Source organism: Varroa destructor, unplaced genomic scaffold (genome assembly GCF_002443255.2).
Source record: "Varroa destructor unplaced genomic scaffold, Vdes_3.0 BEIS01000006.1, whole genome shotgun sequence".
Classification (NCBI taxonomy): domain Eukaryota; kingdom Metazoa; phylum Arthropoda; class Arachnida; order Mesostigmata; family Varroidae; genus Varroa; species Varroa destructor.
The window spans coordinates 13,907,547-13,929,409 of NW_019211459.1; the positions used below are offsets into that span (position 1 = coordinate 13,907,547).

Consider the following 21,863-nt stretch of genomic DNA (forward strand, 5'->3'; position numbering starts at 1 on the left):
AATATGGTGCTAAGTTCGCATTACGTAATTAGACCTGGAAGTCTGGCAGCGCAAATAAACGACCAATAATCAACGCGGCCTCTTTCGCGCTCTTTCCATTCGGATTGCTAGCGATGACTCACGAAGCTGTATTTCACAGATCTTCATGAATCACCTGCAAATTTTTTTAGCGTTGCTTTGTAAAGAAATTAGATTTTTTATTATACTTCGTTGACTATAGATAAGCCTTTTTCAGATATAAGATTGCCTGATGCGAATATTCGAGTCCAGGGTTGTTTATGGTGAAAAATGAATTATTTTTCAAGTTATTAAACAAACTTCATCATTATATGACTTCGTTGAAAGCTTCGTAGCTGTTGCTGCTATGTGCTATGGCTGAATTTTCATTTGTTTAAAGCTTTTATCTTTTTAAAGCTTACTTTAAGCGTTCCTAGCCCATAAGAATAAGAAATAAGAAGCCCTTCGTAAAGCCCATAGTTCTTGGAAAGAACTATCGTCTTTAAAAACTTGGTTTAGTTAACTGTGCACAACCGTTTTTACGACTATCTTCTAAGACCTCTATCTTCGTAAACATAGTTCTTTATTCAAGCCACTTATTGTGGAAAAATTTGACCATATTTCACAGTGAGTGCTGACGATATTATTCGGCAGAAAATTTTCTAGCTAATGGAAATCTAAGATACTTCACAGCGTCAACCTTTGTAACAGCCGGATCCTAAATAGGCCTAGTTAATGACTAGACGAGCGAACCTTTCATCAACGTCTTCATTTATTACAGCTCGTATATATTGATCCGTGAGGCCGCCTACCGCTGCAGAAAACAATATGAGAGGCCTGCACGATGGTGCCAGAGATAGCCCAAACGATGAAGCATCACAAAATAGAAACGTAATAAAGTGGAAGCTCAAATAAGCAATATCAACTAATAATTTTTCTTCTCTGCAACGTAAATGTGGTCGACTATATAAAGCTTCATGCATAACAAATAACAAGCGTAATTAGCGGCCTGAATTCGGTCTCGTCTATTTTTGCAGTCTATAAGCCAATAGACTGAGCCACCTGCGACATCTTCCTTGTCTGGTGAGGGTATTGGGCAGTCGGCCTAACAGGAAAAACTTCGTACAGGTTCACTTCGTAAGACCACGTAAGTCATCATCGCTTGTAACGTATTCGGAGATGATTTCCAAAACGGAAAGCTATTGCTCCTAATCTCAAAGCCCGGCAGGTCTAAGCCGGTGATCTAAAGAATAAAGGAAAATTATTCCAAGCACTGTAGTTCTACTGTCGTCAGGGCCTTATCGATGTTCTTTCAGAAAGTGGTATCCGGGCCAGTTAGTCAGAAGATAATGAGTTTGTTCTTTTAGCTTCATCACAATGGCTCTCCGTCTTACCAACGTAGCCGAACCAATTGAACCTTCCTAGTCTCACCTACAAAAAATATGCTTTTTTTCTACCGTAAATGATGAGGAATTTTAAAGGTCATGGGAACGCATAAAAGGCTTGGGAAATCATTTTAGAAAACAGGTGGTTACAAATAGTTGTGGCTGCCGAATAGGTTTAGCAGAAATAAAACATGTTTAAGTAGAAAGATGAGTTGGTGTAATAAAGAAAAGGTAAACCTACTCGACTCCGCGGTACCTCCTCTTTAGAAAGTGTCAAACTCAAATATGAAATAGGTGCGAAGAAAAACGCAATTATCTTGCCGTTAATTCACTTCATGTTCTAGATTTGATCCGTGTTGGTTTACAAGTCCCCCGACTAGTTTACTGTCGTTATGACGAAAAAGTTTAAAAATATGTACCGAAATGCGATTTGGGGGGTTAATTGACGCGGTGGTTAAATCGAATCGCGGTCATATTGGGTAAATATGTGCGTCTGAGGTACCATTCCGGTTCCAAATTTTGTACAAATATGGTGTCTAGCTGTACAAGCTTTTTTGAGAGTCAAAAATTTGGTTTTTCAAAATATGTCGAAAAATAACCCTTAAAGTAGATACCGCTAGCAAACTAAACGTGACATGCATTTACGACAGTTGGCTATAAAGATTAAGTATATTCAGAGGACAATAAGTTTTGAGGTTAAAATATTGTTTGGTGCTCAATATTGATACATTTTTGTTTGCCAAAAGCGAGAACATTGGTGAGATCATTAAAAGACTGATAAAAATGCTGCGAATGAAAGCGGTGAGCGAAATAACAATTAATGACCAATGTAAAAATTCAGAGGTTAACTCAATTTTTACCAAAATCTAAAAACCTACTGTCCGAGCGAATTTATGCCACATTTAAAGTAATATATAGCGTTAAATTAACTATAAAATGAATTCTGATTGGTTTTCTAAATATTATATTATAATGCGTGATCGAAACAAAAATGTACAAGGCTTTCTCCCACTCTTGTACACATACTAGACATGGATGGGCAAGCAAGCGGGAAGCTTGGCTTATTACGAAATGTTTGAAACTGATTGTAAGAACCTCATAAATCCCTCTGTCTAGTAGACATTAGCTTTCTTCTTATACATTATGGTTTTGTTAAGGTAACAGACCCTAAAATCATTTTCATCCCTCCCACACCAGTTGAACATACAGCTGTAGGTATAGTCTAAGCCGATGAAGTATTTTCTGAAAATAATGAATTTTGAATCACATCTACACACGACAGGTGTGATGAGATAGAAGCAACAGTTAAGCAGCTAGAAGTTGTCTATGTGGTTTTTTTTTGTGTTAGTAATGTATAAAAATTCTTAACAAAGAAGAGCTCTTAGTTCGTAGAAGCGCCCTCTGTTACCCGCAAGCATTCTATTAAAACAGATGGTATCCCCCGTGCCGCAGGAAGACCGCAGCAACAGATATTTTTGGCGCCGTTTTCCTTTCTGACCTTCCTCTTCGTTTTTCAGCTATGGTACTTTGAGCTAGTTTGATTCACAAATGCCAATCGATAGCATACAGCATGTTTCTTCTACAGCTCTTTTGCTGCTCCCTATCGCTTCCACATCATTCAGAAATATACGACCGCTACTGCTGATAGTAGTGCTTCTTCGTACAATGGAATCACTATCTCTAAAGTGTTGCAACCGAAGCTTCGATGGAGCGAAGACGCTAGAAGACTTCGGAGTGCGGGTCCCGCATAGTGAGTGCCAAAGAATTTGTGAGTGGCAGATTCCAGGGGTCAAGCAGGGCCAATGTTACTTGCGCTTTGCGTGACCTTCTTACTGGCCTATTCCCTCTTTTGAGCTTTCACTCTCTTCCATAACCTTAATGCCTGCCTTTTACTGCCCAAGCAAACAAATCGACTAATGGCGCTAATGAGCGTCGTCTGCATTGCCGCCATTGGCACAGCAGAAGAGCGTGGGAGCCGCAGTGGATGGATTGTTCCGCCGCCGGATTGTCATAATGTGAATAAGTTTATGTCAATCCTATTCCTTGACAAGCAGCTTACTGGCTTAGTTCCGCTGCCCCTGCAATGATCGTTACAGAGTGTGTTAGCTAGTTATTTGATCAGCAAGATCCTGAAAAAGTGGTAAAGTACGACAGTCACGAATAGCCAAATTTCAATTCAGATGGGAGCTCGGGTGAGTCTTGTCGTCCTCAAACCAACATTGTCGCTCTGAGATCATTGAAAACACAATGAGTTTTAATAATAATAATAATACTAATTAACGCAAACATAATAAACACTGTTTAAGAAGGATCGAAAAAATTGAACGACAAATATTTGATAACATGCGTTAAACTATTGGCCAATGGTCCAATCATCTATCCCTAAATATACAGTACGCCCTTATATGTATATACATTGAGTTAAACACTGCAGGATATATTAACGCGACTCGCTAGTAAAATTTAATACAGGATGACATCGTAGGTTACACTGTTGCTGCTGTTGGTAGTATTATAATACTGCTGAAACCCTTAGCCTGAATTTAGCTCGTTTCATAGCAGACAGTGACAACGGAGTACATACATATCGAAGGAAGGAGCCGAAAAAAATTAGTGTATAATATCCGCCAGTTACAGCTTGCATAGTGTGTCAACGTTATTATCTTATCTAGATAATTAGCCATATGAGTGAAATACAGACACCCGTAGAAGTTCCGCTAAACGCAATGTTATATGTTAGAAAACAGCTAGAAAATGGGTTTTTCTACTTTTAAAATCGCCGCATTAGCACAGTATTCGGATAGGAGTTCGTAATCGGACTTTACCTCAAATATAACGCTTCTGGAAAGGACCGGATCATCCTTCTCCCTCCCGATTGACTCCAGTGCGTACTCCAAGTTCTGTGGTCTGCTCATGCTCAAACACCGAAAATATCCCCTTCCGTAACATTTTTGTCCATCGATGGGAAATCATCATCAGTGGCAGACTAAAAGGATCCATTTAAATGGACGCCCACGTGCCTCTTCTTAGCATTGCATAAACATAGGTACGACTTTCTTCGCGTCTATTAATCTTGGCGTTGGTTGTTTGCGGCCCAATGAAACTGTAATAATTTTGCGATTGCCTTTACAGTGCGAAAAATCAGTTGTATAGAAAAAAAAAAAGTTCAGCATAAAGCTCCTGTATCGACGGGATAAAGCTCGAAATTAACTTCTGCAAGCATCTATACTTACGATGCTACACTTGACAATATTAGGATATTATACGCCCGCATTGGAAAAGAGCGAGCTCACCTCAATGTGGATAGCATACATATAAACTGAAAAAAAAAATTGTAAGACGCATTTACGCTTGAATTTGTATGCGATAGATTTGTGCGTTGAGACAACTGATTTGACATCGTACGATGTAGCTTCCAAAGTAACTTTAGTTAACTAGATTTACCCATAGCAAGATCCTACCTCAAGAAATTGGCGGTTTGTATAAGGTTCCGCAAAAAAAAGAAGTCAACTTTATAAAAATTATCCCATCCAGTACGTAACTTCCAAGTGTATTTTTAAAATGAATAAATTAATCGGAGCAAAAGTTTCGGGAAATTGAAGTGTTCTTAAACTGGAAGTGAGTAACTACAAAGCATAATGCTTTTAGATTTAGAAACTGGCTTTACAGGCAACAAGTTAAATCGTATCGTTCATTTCTAATATCAACAAAAGCAACATGTTGACTTTTCATACGCTAAAGTAACGAAATCAGTCGATACAACTAGTCACTTTAACTGACCACATATAATCCTTTGCTCAGATGTAATAGCATAGCGTCTTAATATTCTTCCAAAATAATATACTTGGCATAATCCATTCGTAGGACAAAAAAGGATCTGTCGATGTACCAATAATAAGCTACTCTATTATATAGAGTCAGCTTGGTAATACTCGGCCATCAAAGGCAGGGTATTGATTTCTTATAAGCAAACTTAATTTAGTTACCTAAAAAAAGTTGTTTAACCTTGATCTCAATGGCTATGATGCTCGTGCTTGAATGAAATATATCTTAACAGAACAAGCTAATTTTCAGACTGGTCGATTCATTACAACATAAAATAATGCAAAACTCTTGCGAATTTAGCTTTTTCAATAAGTGGTAGTACAATAAACTCTCATCGAAGTCGCGCCCCGACCTTCAAGACCACTGCTATCCGTTAACGATAATAAAGTTTCAAAAAATTTTTTATGCTACAGAAACGTACTATAAGAACACATTAAGGCTGCGGAGGTACCTAGACAGAGTCTTGACAAATCCCAGCAAAGCTTTTGTCCGGAGTAGTCGCTTTCTTTTGAGTTTCACGTGCAACTGTACAAACACTTGAAGTCACGTTCTCTTACTTCGCAAATAGCTACCCGAAATACGCCCTTGGGCGTTGCCTTCGTCGTAAAGTAATCGGCCGCGTATATCTAGAAACTGGACCAATCAGGATTGATACGCTATTGGCTGCTACTTTTTCAAGCATGGCTTGTGACTTTTCAGGCAGACTGAGTCGTACATGCAGTAGACAAAAAAAACTACTCAAAAGCACTTTCTGCTTCAACAAAACTTCTTAATCCAGGAAAGTTTTCTTCTGTAGTAAAGGCCGTAGCAGCTTTATCAAGCCACCAAAAAGATCGAATCTCTAACTGTAATTTTTAGTCCCGTGTGAATTTTTCCGGTCCATCGGTCCTATCATTTTCAAGAGATGCTCCGCCTAAACATTTTATGCCTAGCAAAAGAGAATGGATCGTGGAGAGATTTCAGCCCTTACGAAAAAGTTCCCCAAGAAACCTTTGATATTTTCACTTCGAACATATTTATCAGCCAGCATATGCCTCTCATCACATCATATGTAGACAATATGTTAGATATATCACCATACTGCTATTTTGTGCGAGCTATATTTCTCATATATTAACTGTCGTTTTTTAGATGCCAAAATATCAGGTATAAACTCTCAGTAACTGAGAATTCGATAGTTAAAATGCTATTTTACGATTACGGTTGACCGATCGTCGCAGCATCAGAATTTGAAGCCTCGATTTTCTTAACACTATTAGGACCTACCATGGCTGATTCATGAATATTGATACAAAGTACTCACATAAAAGTACCAAACAATAAACAAAAAGACGGACCACCCTTCTATACTGATAGTTTCGTCACCATAAATAATGTTTACTACGTATAAAATTAGTAAAAATTACACTATCAGCACTAAACAGCTTCAATGTAAAGAAGTAACGAAGGAGCGACACTCTTGTTTATATATCACTTTCAATGAGGATCTGGCTCCAGAAGCTCTATTATGGTCAATATTCACTACATGTTCTTCAAGCCACTTTGCAACGCATTGCCCACTCCCTTCCGCTATTCAAGTATATGCATACTGTTGATCTAAAGCAGCTTTTGGCACGCAAAACATAAAGCAATAACTGGCAGGTTACACACTAGGTACCTTCTCGCGGAGACACTACGCATGGGCAGACACAGCAGAAAACTAAATAACGCATGCGACCTCTCTGTGAGGTTTTTAGTTAGTTTTATTGGATATATACATATGCAATAAAACTATAAAACATATATTATACCACGGCACATATATGTATTGGTATGTATTGCATGGTTTGTAATGTGTTGAAGCTGTCCGATTTGGCCCTATTGCTGCTTAAAATACAGCCTTATTTATCTGTACTTTCAAAAGATCATTCCGAAAATTTCCAAAAATCTCTAAAACAAAAGCGAACTCATAGCTATGAATGAAATAGAGGCATTTAGAAGGAAACTTGTACGAAATAATGCGTCATCAAAATGTGAGTTACACACATTTATACAAATATACTTTCAAATCTTCATATGTTTAGTTACCTCAGTTATATCACATGTCCTTTTGTATACTATTTCTTGAAGCATGGATGCTTACTTATTATTTTCATCAAACTTTACAGAATTTAGTACTAACCTATGAATTTAAAACTGTTTATTTACTTTTGAACAGTATGCTAATCCGTAACGAAACTGTCCTAGAAAAGTAATTCATTTATGTCCTTGGGCTGTCTGGGATTCCTATCCATATTAACCTAACCTCTTGAATATTCAAGCACACTGCCTACATACAAAAGCCTCACACCACAATTTAGTTTAATTTGCAAGTGACGATGTTTCTATCGATTAGCAGGCCACTACCAGGGTCATCGACGCTGTGGTTGGCCTGACAGCAAACATCTATACCCCCCAGTCCGTTCTCGGTCGAAGCCGTACGCCGTAGGCGTAATGGCATTTCTCTTTTCTGCTCACTAAATTTGTCGTAAGTGTCATTCGCACTTTAGAAGAACATGCGATACGACTCTCCTTAGGAGAAGCTCCGCTTTTACAGCGATTGCCTCACTCTGTCAAGCTACTTTCTTTGCCAGTTTCTCGACGGTTGTACTCTCCCGTTCTCCCAATGCTGGTAAGCGATTGGGACCCAAGGAATAAGTCTGGAATTGTGTATCGCAATTGACGCTGCGGGTCACTGCAAATAGGCGCTTGCTTGCTACAAATTTAATTTCTGTTTCTGCGTTATTTCCCTACGGGGCGCCTCGGCGTCTTACCATTTCCATAAAACAGCCTTGAGCGAAACTCAAGATTGGGCAAAGTTCCTATCTCTATTTGAACAGCACTAGTCGTCGGTAAGTAGTTGTGTTACCGCTGTTTGGGTGTCAGTGTAGTAAAAATTGTCGAGGAAGAAGGTGGAAGCGACCGGAACTCCTCTGGTAGATAGGCCAATAAACTCAATGCTCTATCAGAATATAGTACTCCTGTTTTGTTCACTCGATATATAATTCAGTGTAGGGACGGTAAGTAGGTTAATAAATCGGATTTATGCTTCACAAAGTAGCAACACCATGTAAACTGTAAAATGATATGTCTTGGCATTAACATTTATTTGGCGCGCAATCTGTGCACAGCGCGGCCTCAGGAACAGAACCTATGAAGACAAACAATTATGAAGCGAGTAACGGTAAAACGAAGTCTAATATGTTAGTAATTCTCAGTTGAGATTGATTTTAGAAATTACGGTATTCAGAAATCTACAACAGCTGCCATTATAGATGAGTTTTTTTCAAAATGTTTCGGTATTTATTTCTGGAAGAATTTATCATTTAAATGATATTTACAATTGAAGAATATAGACGAGTTCTTGCAAAAGTCCAGCCGTGGCTAACGGTTTAGATAATACGTAGATTATTTGTAAAAATAATTGTATGCAGTAAAAATAAGTAATAACTAAGCTAAAAAGCAAAGGCAAAGGGAGGGAAATGTATAATCTATCGCACTACTGCCAGGGATAAAGACATGGGAATGATTACAGTGACAAATCAAAAAAAAAATATTTTGAAAATTGTGGACAATCATTCCAAGGAATGCCTAATTGGACGAGTACAACAAAAGATTTTCTAGAAAAAAAAAACTGTCGTTTGAACTAAGTTCGAAGAGAAAGCCCACTAAACAAGCATGATCGGTGCCATTGTCCGATAGTCCTTTCCCCCAGTTAATATGCGATTGTCATACTATACTTAGATCCTTCAGGAAAATGGATCAACTGATATTAGCACTACTACAAATTACGAATTTTAGAAAATATCGACAAGTCCTTAGGCAAAATGTAAAAATTATGAATATATATCGTCAGATATCATCTCTTCAGATAGGGTGGTTCCCTAGAGCATCCTTTCATCCGCTTTCAGAGTTAATTAAGATGAATTTTTAAATCCGTCGAAAGTTGATCTTCTCACCGGTCTTACCTGACAGTATACGTATTATTATTACGTACTTTATATATATATATATAAAGTACGTAATAATAATATATACATATATATATTCTTCGTTACGTATTTTTTTCGTATATCACACCGTTAAAGATACTCTCTCGCAACCTTAAATATATGTCTGTTTATGTCTGTTGTCACTTCAAACGTAATGGCTGAGGATATGCTGCTACAAACGGACGATCATATATATTAGCCGGCACTTGATTTAGAATCATAAAGAACCACATAAAATTCACACATTTGGTAAAATTGACCTTACGAGTTACAATTCACTCCACCAAAAAATTTAAGGCGACTCCAAGCTCTGTTTTATCTAGGACAAGTCCGAATCTTTTGATAAGTGACGAAGAGATCAGACTAAGTTTGGTCAGTGAGTTTTGCGCATGGCCACCGGCGCATAGGTGGAACCCACATCCAAAGTACACATTGTACTGTTCGATGATGTTGAAAGGAAGTACTCAACACTGGAAGAGTACCTCAAAACCCTGGCCAAAGAAAAATGCTCTGTAAAGCTTTCACGTGAGTACTTAATACATAACCTGCAATCAGAGTTTAACAATAGTTTACAAAAAATGTAGCTTTGCCGTACTCTCTTAAAAAAATAGTTGAGCACGCTTTCTGTCTTATCAGAAACAGAAATTAAATTGTACGGCTGTCTATTTTTAATCATAATCTGACGAAGGTAACATTTTCTTTTGTAAATACAATCGCCAGCAAAATTGTTTTAAAACACCATTCAAAACCCACTTTAGCAACTTCTATTAGGAATAATACCTGCTAGTTTCTAGTTTGTTGTCGTGTAACAATAGAATTCCTAGTACAACGAAATCCTCGGATATACCCCTGTATCGTGACCCAAATAAAAATGGTAAAAGCAAACCGTTCAGAAAATATACTCGTTACATGATTTGACACACAAGTTGGACATGGAGCCTAAATTGTGCCAATATAGGATTATTGTTTTTCAGTTTGGCATGACCTTGACAGTCCAATAAATAATTTATTCGACAGTGCTGTATGACTCTTAGCAATCGTCGCTGTTAAAAAAATAATTGTAATTGAAACAACAACGTTATAATAAAGCACAGTCACAGATTAGCCTAACATTTCCATAAAATGCTTATGCTTCAACTTCTCTCTATAAAAAAAATCTCCTTGCATGCACGACCAACAATGTCAAAAAAGACAACAAATAAATTAACTTGGGTTTGTATTCTTTGTTGTTTATTATATAATATCACTAAACAACAGATAATGTGGATTTTCTGCAAGAGATATTGAAAGATAGATTCACTAGTTATCATCTGGTCTCGATTAAATTCGTTCCTCAATAAAGCTTGCTTATTCGATTAATGACGCCCCGGTTTCCCAAAGCAGGATTTCCCTACAAAACGTCACGCGGCATAAGTCATTCTAATCTATTGATTTCAGAAGGATCCTAGGTGGTGCTCGAGACTAAATGCCAGTGTAAGGGCCATAAATTTTCAATAACACAACACGCATTGAGAATCGGAACGCAAGAGAGTGCATTACAGCGCTTGCGCTGTGGCAAAACCGGCTATTACGTATTGAAATGTCATGACACGGAGCAATGTATCATCGGTTTTTCCTAGATAAAGACTGTTCATGACAGTTAAATACATTTTTGACGCTGAATTCAGCAACCCAGGTTTTTGTTTTCCGATTTCATTAGTTTCAGATATTCTTTAACTTTCTATCATTGACAATGTACGCAGCGCCGAGCGGTTTTTCGGGTAGCTCTCTATTTGATTGCGCCACAATTAAAGTTTAGGCTCATGGTTCTCATTATCATATAACCATCTAAAAATTGTTATTGACTAAGATGTTTGTCCTAGCGGTACAAATAATCGGCCTGGATGTTCGCCTGAATCTCGGGCTCCCACTTATCGCCGTTGCTAAGGAGTTTCTCTTTGTTGTACAGGAGCTCTTCATGCGTCTCAGTTGAGTATTCGAAATTGGGCCCTTCAACAATAGCGTCAACTGGGCATGCCTCTTGACAGAAACCGCAATAAATGCACTTGGTCATATCGATGTCGTACCTGAACGCGTAGACATACAAACACACAAATATAGAGACAATGCTCTTGTTAGTTCGGCGTTCAGATTAGAGTATCTACTACGAAGTAAGGTGAATATATATAAAAGCATAGAAAAACGAATCGTGGCGCATGCTTAGATAACGAAAGACGGCTCATTATTTGTAGAATGGAGTGATTCTAAGGTAGACTTTTTCAGAGTCATTTTCATTGCCTCTACAGTGGTATGTGGGAACGGCTGCCTTCTTGTTAATTGTGATTAGAAATTAGTGTGATTTTAGGTATTCCCACTTCCTTCCGTTTAAATTATGGACTCAAGACAAAAAGGCTGCTAAGATGGCTGACTAACTTCGAGAGGGGTTGAATTACAGGCCTTACACTACAAGACAGTACCCACCTCGTTGTGCGTCGACTTCCATCAGCACGCTCTTCCGCCTCAATAGTGATTGCTTGTGCTGGACAGATGGCTTCACACAGCTTGCAAGCGATACAACGCTCCTCGCCGCTTGGGTAGCGTCGAAGTGCATGTTCACCACGAAAACGCGGCGACAACGGACCCTTTTCAAACGGGTAATTGATAGTTGCGGGCTCTTTGAAGATACTGCCAATGGTGACACCCAAGCCTGCAGAGTACCAAATGTATATGATATATCATTGCACCAGGACAAACTTGGCATATTATTAAATATTGATCGAAAAAAATGTATTCAATCTTCTTGAGCATATCTGCCTTTACAGTGCATGCATAGACCAATACTGGTTAAAATTTAAAAAAAGATCCCATATACCTACTTATGTTTGTTGTAAGTTAGATTTTTGTATTTCTAATGTCTAATTGATTCTTTGTATTGCTGAATGGCTGACTAAGTTACAAGCTCGTTCTGCGACCTCCCAACAACGGGACGCTTACCACGTATGATTTCGCTAAAAAAGAACTGAGTGGCGGCACGATCTGTGATTGCGTTCCACGACATGTCTTCTTGAACATGCTCATTGTTAACGTTCTTAAATTCACCTTTTCCTGTTAGTGGTGATGAACGCTTAAAACCTCGCGTGCCCGCAGAAAACCCGCCTGAAACACCAAACATGAACGGAACAATTAACAAAGTAAATCGCAGTCACGATTTGTACTAGTATACTCGACTCACGGCTTGTTTTTTACTCTCATGTCAAGTAAAAATCAAAATATTTTACTATACAACTTCTAAGACTGCTAATTAATACTTGATTTTTAACCTTGCGATGCATTTTTACTTTTATTAATAATTTATTACAGATACGTAACCACGACAGCAAATTTTCAGCAGTTTTCTGCATTATAGAACACAGACATAAGTGCTAATTGTGCATCTCTGTTATGGACCATTTCACAAATATATCTCAAGAATACTGGATACGATAGTATTCGCCTTCCACTGTCACCAAATTGTCCATAGAGTAGCTAGATGCTTGTTAAATAATTCAATTTTTTTGTGATTTGAGATAGCCGGCAAAATAAATAGAGATCCAATAGAACGGCCTGACAAGTTTCTCCTTTATAAGAAGAATCGCGACAAACAAACTTTCCTATAACGTAACGAGTGAAAACATTTTTTAGACGCTCTTCTTACAGTGGATTCGAGTTTTCAAAATATGATCGATTTTCTGGACCTTTTTTGGTTGGGCTTAGTATCATTGATGTTCAAGACCCCTTTTCCGTAAAGCAGCAATATCACTTTAATGCTAAATTCGCATGTTTTCGCCTGAATCGAAAACGAACAGCTTTGACTTATTCGATTTTTTATTGGCCAATTTGATGATAACTACACTAGTTTACAGTTATATGCATACGGTTACCGACATTTTCTATGGACATTTCATTGTTGACCTCCAGGAGTGACATTAAAAAAAAAGAATTTTACCCATACAAAATGAATTTTTTTGTACAATTTTCGTGTGTATAACGAATGCTAGTTTTTGTGAATCAATACATTTCGGAACAAGATGAAATTCAGTACATGAATAGCGTAAATTCGCTCACCATTGGTTCGAAGAACGGTTCGAGTCAGCCCGGACATCTTCATTGTTATTGTCAAACCTCGATTATTAGCGCATGTCTGGGACGCGCACAGTCCGTATTTTTCTTCTATTAAAGTTATAAGTAGCTATTCGAAGCGCTAAAGCACGCCTAATTTTTATCTTAAGATTGGTACCTTCCTAACAATAATTTCGTGAGCTACACTTATATCAGAACGTGCCACAATAATCAAAAAAGTTAATTTTTTATAATGTTGATAGAATGCTAGATACGTCACTGGCCCCACGTGTGGTTGTTATGGAGCGTTCAGGGGTTCGGGTGTTGGACAGGCGAACGCCGAAGATCTCGTAAAAAAAAACGTGATTTTAATTCAGCTGACCATTTAGTTAAATTACAGCCTAGTAAAGTGTTCCCGTTCGTGTAAGGTGTGTCTTGTGGACAGCCGCTGTGCGGCGCCACTTCGTGGAACAACAGAAGTTCCAAGTGCTTTTCGTGAAAAAAACTCAACCTACGAATAAGATTCTGACGTCGCTGAGTACTTTTCCGTTTATTAACAATCACGATTAGACATTTTTGTTATTTATTTAACATCATTTTTGTTATTTAGTTAACATCAGTGAGACAATATGGGTCGCAAAGCAAATTATGATGAAAAGCCGAAACGCGGCAAGGGTCGAAAATCACGAGTGCAGCCACCCCCGCCGTTGCTAAAACAACTAAAAGCAAGTAAGTCTATAATTAGTCAATTTCTAATTACTCTTGCACAGCCCATGCTGAGTTAAGACAGATTTAGGGCTTGCAATTCATTATGAACTGTCCTAGCTAAGTTACATACGAGTAAATATCTGCTCATTAAATACACTATTGATATTCAAATATTTACTGTTGTTTCATTGTCCAACATACGGGGTTAAGCACTTGCCTTGGACATTTGAGGTGCAAATGACAGCCTAATATAACATTCTATTTGTTACTGCCATTGTTGTTATTGGTTATCCGTTAGCCTATCTGTTACTTATTACATATAGTTTTTAACCGTTTGAAAGTACATATCACTCATCTATGTTAGGCAAAGCACTAGATTGACTAGTCGAAAATCATTCTGCTTTCGTCACCATACGGTAAAATCAATCCATTGAAGAGTTCTATCATACTTCACGACAAGGGAAGAGAGTGCATTCGAATTCGATTATTAAAGAGATACAAGTAACAGGTTAGTAGCTCCCGCGCACCAAACAACCGTCTTATATTCAGTTACATGTGGAAGTTTTGCGCTACTCATCTCATGCTTGCTCTAGCCTATTTTTCAACCACGTTGTGTGTTTTAAAGCACTGTAAAAACATCAAAACCAATTAATATCATCAACGTATTAAAACTAGGCACGCTATAATAAGCATGAGGACAGTCTAAAGAGATATATTGCAACGGTCATTTCGATTTGGTCATAGGATCATAAATAGGATGAACACAATAGCTTTTTGTTTATTTCGAAGTAATGTTTACAACCGGCACAAGACAAGGTTATGCACCCATGATAGCATGGAAAACCAACAACTTATAGATACTAATCCGACGGCCTTTTCCATTATGCAAAATGGGACTTCCTTTAGTTTTCATCAAATTAAGATACTTATTATCGGCGTTGGTATCTACTGTATTTTAAACGTGTTTTCGCTGCGATACAATTTTACAGAAAATGAACACAAAAAGCTATCACGGAACCAACTAAAACGGCTGAAGAAACGCCATCTCAAGGGACGATTAAGCAACGATGGAGCCAAAAAAAATACAAAGAAACCTGCCTCTCGGCTTGATAATTCCGAAGCCGAACCCGAAGCTTTTGAAGGTTTGTATAGGATTGAGCATCCTTTCTTTAGGCTAATATGTTTGGCTGCAGAAAACAATTTACTGTGAATTCCAAAGGAGTTACGTTCAAGCATTTTTTTCATCCAATACATTTCGCATAGACGTTTTTTTTAATTGTTAATGTTGTATATACTTCTACTTCGTGTCAGTGTCCTGTTTTGAATTAAAAAGTATGGAATTAGAAAATGTATCGGCTTCCTTTCGGTTCAAGGCAGAATATTAATTACGGTGTGTTTCTCAAAATATACCGTGTATAAACGCGATATATCACCAAAAGTTATATACAGTTTTAGTGATTATAACTTTAGTTTTTGTTTACATATAATTAATACTAAATATTGCAAAAGAATCTACGTCAAATGACTAATATTTCTTCTTATTGTAAATGTTCAAAATGAATGCAGCTCTGGTCGATACGCTACTGCAAACTTCAACAAATCATTAATTTGCTGTTATGGCGCATTCTCGCTCAACTGCGTCTTTTGAATCTGTTACTGTAATTGGTTTTCTGGCACAGATGCTATCTTTAAAGTATCTCTACGAGAAAGCATACATTGGCATAGGCTCTGGCGTATGGAAGGTAATTTTCGAATCCCCTTGTGAATTTCATTTGATTTTTATCAAAGTATGCTCTTACATCATGGTGATAGTATACAAATGCCTCGTTCTGTTAAAGATAAACAATCAAAATTTTCCCGAACGCGTGGTCAAAGAGATTCTCGCAGTACATTCAAATAATTGGTACCAGTGACCGCAATGTTAAAAAAGATACGTAGGTTCTGTACCTTTAATGCCGCATCGCATTGCAACTCCCCGCAAATTTAAATGGTGTCCCTACGTAACATGTGTATTCACAGTCGGCCAGTAAGCGCAATTGAATCGACTTATTACACCATTTATTTGAATGCAGCTTCCTTGCTCCAAATATATGTCTCTAAAAGCTGCATTCCGTTTATATTTTTCTAAAATAGTTTTCTTCGGTCTGCATTAACAGCATGTACCACTGTTAAAATACAAATTTTCTGTTTAGAGTGTGTTATGCGATGGACATTTGATTTGTCGACACCACGCTTAGAACTTTATTATGCTACGGATTTTTGGGGTGTTCGGCTGTAACTTTACTGTTTGCTTCTTTGGCCGGTGGATCTCGTTAATGTTTCAATATTGTACTCCCAATAGCCTTTTAAAATAAATTTGTTTATTCAAAAGTTAATCTTAATCCACTATTTTTTCCAATTGATTACACCCTGAAAAGAAAAAGTAATCAGAATCTTATGACCCGTTAAACAGTATACACATATGTTAAGACGTCCGGTACCTATAGATGTATATAATTAAACAGAAAAACTTATTACGTTTAATAATAATTATTATCACTATCATTTATGCATGTAATCGTCCATCTGTTTTCAGAATTCTCGGACAAGGAGGAGCAACAGCTGGCTAACATGGACGAGTCTATGGAAAACGACGACAAGACAAAGGCCCAGGAATACACAGATGATAACAAAAACTGGCTTAAACCCAAAACTAGGTCAGGGTCTAAAGGTGGAAAAGCATTGTTTGATGAGAGTGATGATGACAACGAGGGTGTCATGGATGACGACTTCACAACGGCCACTTCTGGAGAAAAAAAAAAACATGATGGGGTAGGTTTATCTAAATCCCAGTTAATAAAAAATGAATATATGTCAACACGAACTGCTAACATTGCCGAATTACAAGAGAACTAGCAACAATTTAATTCATGATAATTATATGTTACATCCTTATATAAAGTGGTCATTCGTTTTTCTGCCCATCATCTAGTTTTTGTTCTTTGCGTATGGATGAGACCGTGTTTTCATTGCAAATTGTTCTTTATATGTTTTTTTAGCGTCATTACAGGACATAAAATAATGTTTAGATTCGAATGTACCTTTATTAATTCAGAGGTGAGCGCTCATTGTGACGCTGAACAAGGGAAATGTATATAATAGTTATTGTTATTAGAAACCGCTTAACAAGTCATCAATACGTTTGCCTCACGTGTCATTTAGGTGGAAGGCGAGGTAGAAGATTTTTCGGATGCAGAAGAAATGCACGTTGAGCGTAAGGCAAAAGAACTTCTGAAAAAACAGCAGGAAGATGCCAAACTCGAAAAGGATGAACTGGAGGTATTATTACCTTACATTTATAATTTACTTTCTATTAGAACCTTTCTATTAGATTTAAGCGTTATAAAAGAAGTAGGCTAATATCGTAGCACATTAGATTTAATAATGAATCAAAATAAGAATGCAGTAGCACAGGAATCAAAGGTCATTAACGAAGAGTGATAACCTTAATTATACAATATATAACTTGAACATAAAAAATATCACGATCTGCACACGCCGATACCTTTTCAAAGGGCTCCAGGTCCTTTAAAGATAGTCATATATGAGGGTACTGAAATTTAAAATTTAACTTGTATTTGAATTTGAACATCTAAAGCAGTTAAGTGCTGCGCCTACTGACTGTGATCGACGGTGTGCATTGTAGCGATTAGCCGTAACAAATGTCCGTTATCCATCTTACTAAAACACCAAGTTCATAACCTGCTTCTGTTCTTAAAAGGATACTAAACGGATGGGTGGTAGATTTTCGGATGATTTTCGCCTGCCGACAGCCGAAGAAGTGGCTCGCGAACAGGAAGAGCCTCAGGACATGGCGACTATCCAGCAACGAATCAAAGACATTTTATATGTTCTCGCTGACCTTGCATACCGCGGTGAGACTGGTCGCCCCCGTCGTGATTATCTTGAACAGCTGTCAAGAGATTTCTGTACCTACTATTCTTATAATGACTTTCTTATGGAGAGATTGATGCAACTGTTTATGCCCGGTGAGCTTGCCGAGTTCCTTGAGGCAAATCAGGTTCAACGGCCGATCACTATCAGGACGAATACATTAAAAACTCGTCGGCGTGAACTTGCCCAGGCGTTGCTCAATCGAGGAGTCAATCTGGATCCGCTTGGCGAATGGTCTAAGGAAGGACTAGTCATTTATAACTCCCAGGTAGGTTTGGTACCGAAGGCGTTTGGCATGCATTGCCCAACTAGGCCTGATATTCAGTAGTGTTTTACATGGAGAATCTACTCAAGTTCTTATAGATTTCGAGCTTTCATCATGGCTAGGATAGCTTAGATAAGAAAAAAATCACACGATAATATGCGCTGCTATATTGCCAGTCGCGTGTATTTCGTAGCCTGTAAACGATCAACTTTTGTTACTTTGATGTAGACGGCAAACATATTCTTGCCTGTCCATCATTTGTCTGTTTGGAACACACAGTGTAACCACGTTGCAAGTAAATGCTATATATTTGCTCGCCTGCGTATCGGTTTTTTTCTCAGGTACCGGTTGGTGCGACTCCTGAATATCTTGCTGGTCACTACATGCTTCAGGGTGCTGCGTCAATGTTGCCAGTACTGGCATTGGCGCCTCGGGAAAGTGAAAAAGTGCTCGACCTTTGTGCTGCTCCTGGAGGAAAATCGGCCCACATTGGGGCCCTAATGAAAAACACTGGCGTTTTATTTGTTAACGATGTGCAGCCGGACCGTTGCAAGGTACTGGCTTTTTCTTAGGCTAAGTAGTTAGTCTTTGGCAGGGCGGTAACATTTTGTTTTGCTATCCATTTTATGTGCATCTATACGTAAAATATGCTTGTATCTCTTGGCAACTGGCGATCGAGAAGTGAAATAACTAATTGTTGCGACAATGACCTTTTATTTTGTATCAAAAGATACCATTATTTCAAATCCCTAAACATGAAAATCGATGATAAGGTGACTCCTTATGCAGCCGCAGTAAGAATGCATTTTTTGGATGTAAATGATAATATAGGGTGGAAAAGATATGACATGTTACATTGAACGAATGGTCAGTGTGCCGTGTACTATGACAAATATCTCCATTTTGAAAATTAGAGTGTTAATATTTAACAAGTGTTTGTTGAACTTTAATATATAGGCGATCATAGCGAACTTGCATCGTCTTGGAGTTACAAACGCTGTGGTAAGCGCGGTAGATGGGCGGAAATTTAGCAAGGTAAAAAGTAGTTACAAAAATATTAAATGCTGATGAATGAAAAAGATCCGATACATTTCCTTATTTTTAATTTATGTATATCATTATTGGCGAACTATCAACCTATTAGGAATCTGGCTTCTGGTATGTTTCGCCAAAGCCTATCATCCTCTGCAGATAATAGTAGTGCCTGTTTGTTGTTTGATGACACTAGATAATGACCGGGTTTGATCGTGTTCTGGTGGATGCCCCCTGTTCGGGTTCTGGTGTTATGTCAAAGGATGAAAGGGTAAAAACGTCGAAGGACGCTAAAGACATTCTTCGCTGCGCGCATTTGCAGCGAGAATTGCTGCTTACGGCAATAGACTGCGTGGATGCATTTTCTCCAAGTGGTGGATACATCGTCTACTCTACTTGTTCAGTTCTAGTGGGTATTCTAATTCTGTATGTAAATCGTGAACCATCATATAGGACCGAATTCTAGTTTGCGTTACCAAGTTGACGAAAAGAGATTTGGCAATGGATGTCTGACCATCATATGGATTTTTTTCTAGGGTGAAATTTGGGGTGTACTGAGATAATCACTCATTATCAAACAGGATTTTGTTTTCGTAAAACTAAGTGGTCCACTAAAGATTTGGAAAATTTAATGTCCTTTTGATGCGTTTTCTACACCACCAACTAGTTAAGCTGTGTATGCTTAGAGTTCACTTAGTTCTCAACCAATACTCTTCCATCATTTTTTTCTAGCCTGAAGAAAACGAGTGTGTCGTGGATTATGCTGTCAAGCACCGCCATGTCGAAATTGTTGATACTGGTTTGAAATTTGGCCGCGAAGGCCTCCCGCGCTATCGAGAGCATCGGTTTGGACCACAGATGAACCTCGCTAAGCGTTTCTACCCCCATACGCACAATATGGAAGGATTCTTTATCGTTAAGCTGAGAAAAGTTTCAAACGGCCCTAAACTCCCTAAAAAAATAGCTACTAGCCCAGGTAAGTTATACAGGTGTATACTCTGCGTTTTATTGCTTTCTATAAAAACAATTTTCTTTATATGGTACAAATATACACTTACACTAGGACAAATTTGGCGCGATTTTTAAATCGTTCTGTTACGAGTTGAAGTCGCATTTCCTACTTCATGCGCATATAAAACTAAACAATGTAAAAATAATATTTTTTATAAACCAACATGGTTTAATACTGTTGTTCTAATTTTAAATTTTGAGCTCTAATTTTTTTAAGCTCAGTGTTTGTTTAGAGTGCAAAAACTTTATAGATAAACGTTTAAAAATTTAAAAGGTCAGACGAAGTGGGATGCAATTTGCTAATTCACAGGTGTTTGATGCTTTTTAGAACTTACCCAACAAGCTAACAAAGCTCATTCGCGTTCGGAGAACAGAATTCTGAAAAAAAGCACTAAGAAAGCCCAACAAACCGGAGCTGAAGGTAATACTAAACCCAGGATTTTGCTCAGAAAGAAACAAAAGCTACTTGAGAATAGAAAAAAACAAAAAAGCCGACGGTCTTCTGTTGTAAACGGTAAGTCTCATAAACATCTATAACTTAGCTCAAAGAATCTAGCAAAATGTGTCTGGCCTACTATTTGTGGTAAATAATGAAATAGAGTTCAACGTAATACGGCTTCAGTAATAAAGATACTGCTAAGCTTTTGCGGCAAAAAAATTAGTGCTGTGCTTTTCAAGACCTATAATATGATATTTAAACACGTAGCACTAGTCCGTATATTCTTTTTAATATGAAATCTTTAAAATATTTTAATAAAGGTATGCTTCGTGGTAGAAACAATAGTTCAACATTTTTTTATTAATTGCTTTATAAAGTAGTACTTTGTTTCTCTAATACCAACATGCTATATTTCAATTATAGGCAAGTTGATGCAACCACAAAAAGCCCAAAAAGTTAATGACTCTAAAGGATCCGTGCCAACTTTCAAGGAGAATGAAAATGTGAAGTCAAAAGTGTCCAAGAAAGCATTGTTGAAAAAGAATGTTAATGGAGCCAAGAAAAAGTTATTACAGCCGTTAGCGGGTGTAAAAAAATTTGTGAAGCGGTCTGGAGAAGCGCTGGCGTAGTTAGAAGGTAGTCGCATATTAGACGTTGTGGAAACACATTGATTGAATAGGAACTAGCTTCGAATAAGACGTTACATGCTCTAGGGTCTCGAATATGGTGAAAAAAGGGTTACGGGCTTCTAAACGTGCTATTTAGAAGGAAGCTCCACGCGTTCGTTCACGTGTTGCTTTGTATACTGAACTCCTTAGCAAAAAAAAAAATATATATATATATAACGAAAACGAAATACAATATCGATAGTATAAAACTTAATGATTAACATAATGATAATGTTGTATAAAGTAAATTGCAAAGCGTGTTGCATTTTTTATAATTAGCAAAGATGGCACTCGAAACGTAAAATAAAATAACGCTGACACGGAAGTTAATTCTGCATACTAAAGATGCATACCTCTGTGCGGCTGCGCTGAAAAGAAATTAATAAAGTTGTTTTTAATTTCATCGTGATCTTGCTATCAAAATTGCGCTTAATGTACGATAGCGAGGGGTATCATTTTGGGCAAAGCAGACTAATTTAGCTGCAGTCTGGCAATGGCGCACCTCACATTAAA

At 37.7% G+C, this 21,863-nt stretch overlaps 2 protein-coding genes and 1 long non-coding RNA gene across 4 annotated transcripts; 1 reads left to right on the plus strand and 2 right to left on the minus strand.

Moving 5' to 3' along the window:
- Positions 1-668: 668 nt before the first annotated feature.
- LOC147754889 (uncharacterized) lies at positions 669-6,821 on the minus strand. Its single transcript, XR_015330195.1, has 3 exons — positions 6,511-6,821; positions 4,208-4,485; positions 669-3,460 (listed from the first exon to the last, which is right to left on the minus strand). It is a non-coding gene; the product is annotated as an uncharacterized LOC147754889 (long non-coding RNA).
- Positions 6,822-10,420: 3,599 nt separating this feature from the next.
- On the minus strand, positions 10,421-13,407 carry ND-23 (NADH dehydrogenase (ubiquinone) 23 kDa subunit). 2 transcript variants are annotated; one of them, XM_022812054.2, is made up of 4 exons: positions 13,301-13,407; positions 12,191-12,352; positions 11,678-11,903; positions 10,421-11,283 (listed from the first exon to the last, which is right to left on the minus strand). In XM_022812054.2, the coding sequence occupies exons 1-4, from the start codon at positions 13,341-13,343 to the stop codon at positions 11,076-11,078; spliced, it is 639 nt and encodes a 212-aa protein (XP_022667789.1). In that variant the 5' UTR covers positions 13,344-13,407; the 3' UTR covers positions 10,421-11,075. The 2 variants fall into 2 exon arrangements, with proteins under 2 accessions (XP_022667789.1, XP_086848958.1); XM_086992832.1 differs by having other exon boundaries at positions 12,296-12,352; positions 13,301-13,382.
- A 174-nt stretch (positions 13,408-13,581) lies between these two features.
- On the plus strand, positions 13,582-21,737 carry LOC111253104 (uncharacterized). Its single transcript, XM_086992824.1, has 11 exons — positions 13,582-14,023; positions 14,992-15,144; positions 16,578-16,813; positions 17,204-17,320; positions 17,763-18,203; positions 18,542-18,754; positions 19,158-19,235; positions 19,429-19,641; positions 19,965-20,208; positions 20,572-20,757; positions 21,106-21,737. Exons 1-11 carry the CDS (start codon positions 13,924-13,926, stop codon positions 21,309-21,311), a joined length of 2,187 nt encoding a protein of 728 aa, XP_086848950.1. The 5' UTR covers positions 13,582-13,923; the 3' UTR covers positions 21,312-21,737.
- The last annotated feature ends 126 nt before the right edge of the window (positions 21,738-21,863 follow it).